Source organism: Arachis hypogaea, chromosome 4, assembly GCF_003086295.3.
Source record: "Arachis hypogaea cultivar Tifrunner chromosome 4, arahy.Tifrunner.gnm2.J5K5, whole genome shotgun sequence".
Taxonomy (NCBI): domain Eukaryota; kingdom Viridiplantae; phylum Streptophyta; class Magnoliopsida; order Fabales; family Fabaceae; genus Arachis; species Arachis hypogaea.
Window position 1 is genome coordinate 69890726 of NC_092039.1, and position 4430 is coordinate 69895155.

A 4430-nucleotide genomic window follows, 5' to 3' on the forward strand; every position below is an offset into this window, starting at 1 on the left:
GCGCTCTGTCACAGCACGGCTATTCAGCTGTCGGTTCTCGATCATGTCGGAATAGAATCCAGTGATTCTTTTGCGTCTGTCACTAACGCCCCACAATCGCGAGTTTGAAGCTCGTCACAGTCATTCAATCCTTGAATCCTACTCAGAATACCACAGACAAGGTTTAGACCTTCCGGATTCTCTTGAATGCCACCATCAATTCTAGCTTATACCACGAAGATTCCGATTAAGGGATCCAAGAGATATCCACTCAATCTAAGGTAGAACGGAGGTGGTTGTCAGGCACACGTTCATAGGTGAGAATGATTATGAGTGTCACGGATCATCACATTTATCAAGTTGAGGAACAAGTGATATCTTAGAACAAGAATAAGCTGAATTGAATAGAAGAATAATAGTAATTGCGTTAATACTCGAGGTACAGCAGAGCTCCACACCTTAATCTATGGTGTGTAGAAACTCCACCGTTGAAAATACATAAGAACAAGGTCTAGGCATGGCCGTGAGGCCAGCCCGATGATCTAAGATATCATAAGACTAATCGAAGATAGCTACCAAGATGTGAATACAATAGTAAAAGGTCCTATTTGTAGAGAACTAGTAGCCTATGGTTTACAAAGATGAGTAAATTACATAAAAATCCACATCCGGGCCCACTTGGTGTGTGCTTGGGCTGAGCATTGAAGCATTTTCGTGTAGAGACTCTTCTTGGAGTTAAACGCCAGCTTTTGTGCCAGTTTGGGCGTTTAACTCCCATCCTTGTGCCAGTTCCGGCGTTAAACGCCAGAATTCTTGAGCTGACTTGGAACGCCTGTTTGGACCATCAAATCTCGGGAAAAGTATGAACTATTATACATTGCTGGAAAGCCCAGGATGTCTACTTTCCAACGCAGTTGAGAGCGCGCCAATTGGGCTTCTGTAGCTCCAGAAAATCAACTTCGACTGTAGGGAGGTCAGAATCCAACAGCATCTGCAGTTCTTTTCAGCGTCTGAATCAGATTTTTGCTCAGGTCTCTCAATTTCAGCCAGAAAATACCTGAAATCACAGAAAAACACACAAACTCATAGTAAAGTCCAGAAAAGTGAATTTTAACTAAAAACTAATAAAAATATAATAAAAACTAACTAAAACATACTAAAAATATACTAAAAACAATGCAAAAAAGCGTATAAATTATCCGCTCATCAATTTATTAAAGGAGCATATAAAAACAATGACTATGATGCTTCTCCAAGATTATTTATAGTTGTTCCATTTATCTTAGTTACCTTTCTAATTGTTGCTACTAGCCCTATCATTTTAGTTTGCCATTCCAGTTGCTAAACTTGTTAGGATCTTCTATTGGTTATCTCTTACAGTGACTAGACATTGTTTTGCTGACATTGCAGGTTGCAGCACAAGCATTGCCTGCACCAGAAGTTATCAGTGACATTCTGAATGGAAACTAGGACCATGAGAGGACTGAGTTCTCTTTACCACCTTTGATGACTCTGGTAAGCAATTTAAATCTCTTATACCCCCACATTTTCCTTTTACTTCAGGTTGAATGACTTTCTTATCAGAAGAATATGAAGTCTATTGGTTAATATTCTGACTATATATCATTTTTTAGTTACTAAGAGAACCAGGAACTGGTGGTTCATCTACACCATCAATGGTTGGTGCTGTAAAAAAATGGCAAAAGTATGACCCTCAGAAATCCCTGGACACATGGAGAAGATTGTCAGAGGTGAATTCGCAGTTAGAAATTCAACTGAACTTTTTGAGTAAATTAGCAAAGAAACAATGGGATGCATATAAATCTGTGATTGATAGTTGCAGCAAGCTCAGATCAGAAAAGGTATTTCTTTCAAATCATTTGTGGTTGTTTAATTAATGGAAGTAACATCAAAATTAGAATTTTTACTCTTATGGATGTAGAGTAAATTGATTGATTATGCTCACTGTTAAATAAGTAGAACATTTTGGCCTTATGGGATGCCTTGCATTAGATTAAATTTCTACATTCTTGTTTATTAGTTATTTTAATGAGATAGGATATCTTTACTATTAGACTTATACAATTAAGTTGACTTTTGATGGGTTTGAAAGAGATTATATATCCAACTTTACTATTTGCCTGGTTTTCAGTTTCAAGTGGTGTGACTGAATTTCTAATGCACATATGTGATATCATGTTCTTGAGACTACACTTCAGGCTCTCATGTTGTTGCTTTTCTTCTTGTGTTGATATTGAAAATACAATTCTCACAGTGGATAGAGCAAGCTTCTGAACCCAACAAGGAAGCAGTTATTAAAGCATTGCTAGGTGCAAAAGAAGCTATGCTTGGGATTAGATATCATATGCGCCTAATGGGTGAGGCTGCAGGTGTTCCTGTAAGTTCTTTTCATTGATTTGGCACTTATTATTAGGCTTCTTCTGTTTGAATGATGTTGATTATAAATTATATCTGCTGGTAGAATATCCCTACTCTTTCCTTGCAATTTATGCAGATTGAACCAAAATCACAAACAAAACTTTTAGATGCTACACTGAACTTGGAAGGAGTGTTGTTGGCTGGAGTTCAAGGAGCAGGAGGATTTGATGCTGTCTTTGCTGTTACTTTGGGAGATTCAAGCAGCAATGTGACAAAAACATGGAGCTCACTCAATGTTCTTGCCCTTCTGGTTAAAGAAGATCCTTGTGGCGTTTCTTTAGAAAGTGCTGACCCTAGAACAAATGAAATCACTTCAGCTGTATCTTCAATTCATATTGAATAATTTATTGTAAATATTGTTTATTTTTAATACAATGAATTTGTTTATTTTTTGAAATATTATAAATATTCGAATATAAATTAGATAAAAATTTGTATTAAATTTATATTTATTTTGTATGAAAACAAGTTTATTTTGTAATTAGAAAAGTAAAAAAAATTCTATTTTTCCTTACAAACAGATTTACAGACAGAAATCTGTCTGTAATCATGATTTTTCAAAGTTTAAATTACAGACGGAAAATCTGTCGGAAAATCCGTCTGTAATTACAGACGGAAAATCTGTCTGAAAATCTGTCTGTAATTACAGACAGAAAATCTGTCTGTAATTATAGACGAAAAATCCGTCTGTAATTACAGACGGAAAATCCGTCTGTAAGTTTGTCGCCTTCAGTAAATGGAGGGAGAATTTACAGAGGAAAAATCCGTCGGTAACTAGTAAAAATCCGTCGGTAAATAATTTTCGACGGGACTTTTACAGAGGGACAAAATCCGTCGGTAATTTCGTCGATAACCAAAAATCCGTCTGTAATAAAGACTAAATCTGTCTGTATTTATCTATTTTCTAGTTGTGTCAACTAGAACATTAATTTGAATTGGGACATTTATAGTTGGTATGTAGATTTTGATTATCCTCTTTGTATAAAAAAATGTATCAGACAATATATTTGGTATTCTTTGTAATTGTATAACATTTTGAACTTTTAGTTTACAATGTCCTAATCATGAGTCTAGTTTCATCAACAATGATGCATTCCAATTGAGTTATTTCTCAATTGGCTTATTCTCTCTCCTCAATGTTAAAAATATTGATTCATCAAAATAACAATATGCAAATCGAACTTTAAACACATCTCCTGTTTGTATATAAGATACTTTACTATAAAGGGAGAATCATATTCCACATAAATTTTTTATTTTCTTTGAAGTTCTATTTTAGTGTGATAAGATGGAATAATTGGAATATATATTGCACACTCAAATATTCTCAAATAAAAAATATTTGGTTGTTGGCCAAAAACTAGTTGTAGGAGAAAAATTGGTGATAATTTGTTCGCCTCAAACGAATAAGTGTTGCAGCATGTAAAATCGCATGTCCCAAACAAAAATAGAGAGATTTGTTGTCATAAGCATCTAGCAATTAATTGGAGGCATTTAATAAGTGATTCTGCTAGTTCATTGTGTATGTGAACATAAGATACTAGATATTCAACACTTTTTTTCGTTAGCCATACAATAAGCATCAAAAGCTTAGAAAGTAAATTCACCAGCATTATCAAGACAATTTTTTTATTGGATTTTCTAAAAAGTGTGCTTTTAATCAAATAATTTGAGCAAGTAATCTCGCAAATGTCAAGTTGTGAGATGACAATAAGCACGTATGTGACCATTTCAAAGATGCATATGTTAGGACCATAAAGTATCTAAAAGATTTACATAAGGGATGAATTGGTCCACATATATTTCCTAGAATTCTTTCTAGAAATTCAGGAGACTCAAATCCTTTCTTTATTGGTGATGGCCTTACAATTAACTTTTTTCTGAGAACATGCAACATGTAAGAATTCACTAGATTGAAGAACCCTTTGGTTTTTTAGTAAATGTTCATTGGAGTTTTCAATATTTTTCAGCATCATGGTTATTCTAAGATGACCCAATCAATCATGCTAAAT

At 34.5% G+C, this 4430-nt stretch overlaps 1 protein-coding gene across 1 annotated transcript; it reads left to right on the plus strand.

Moving 5' to 3' along the window:
• The first annotated feature begins 1812 nt into the window (after positions 1-1812).
• Positions 1813-2815, plus strand: LOC112794911 (phosphomevalonate kinase, peroxisomal). The gene is made up of 3 exons (XM_025836878.3): positions 1813-1841; positions 2255-2377; positions 2495-2815. Exons 2-3 carry the CDS (start codon positions 2324-2326, stop codon positions 2759-2761), a joined length of 321 nt encoding a protein of 106 aa, XP_025692663.2. The 5' UTR covers positions 1813-1841; positions 2255-2323; the 3' UTR covers positions 2762-2815.
• The last annotated feature ends 1615 nt before the right edge of the window (positions 2816-4430 follow it).

Excerpts from the sequence above, each read along its gene's own strand:
- LOC112794911 (XM_025836878.3), top strand. The coding sequence starts at position 2,324 with ATGCTTGGGATTAGATATCATATGCGCCTAATGGGTGAGGCTGCAGGT. Across the intron at positions 2,378-2,494 it reads GTGAGGCTGCAGGTGTTCCT|ATTGAACCAAAATCACAAAC; the intron begins GTAAGTTCTTTT and ends CAATTTATGCAG.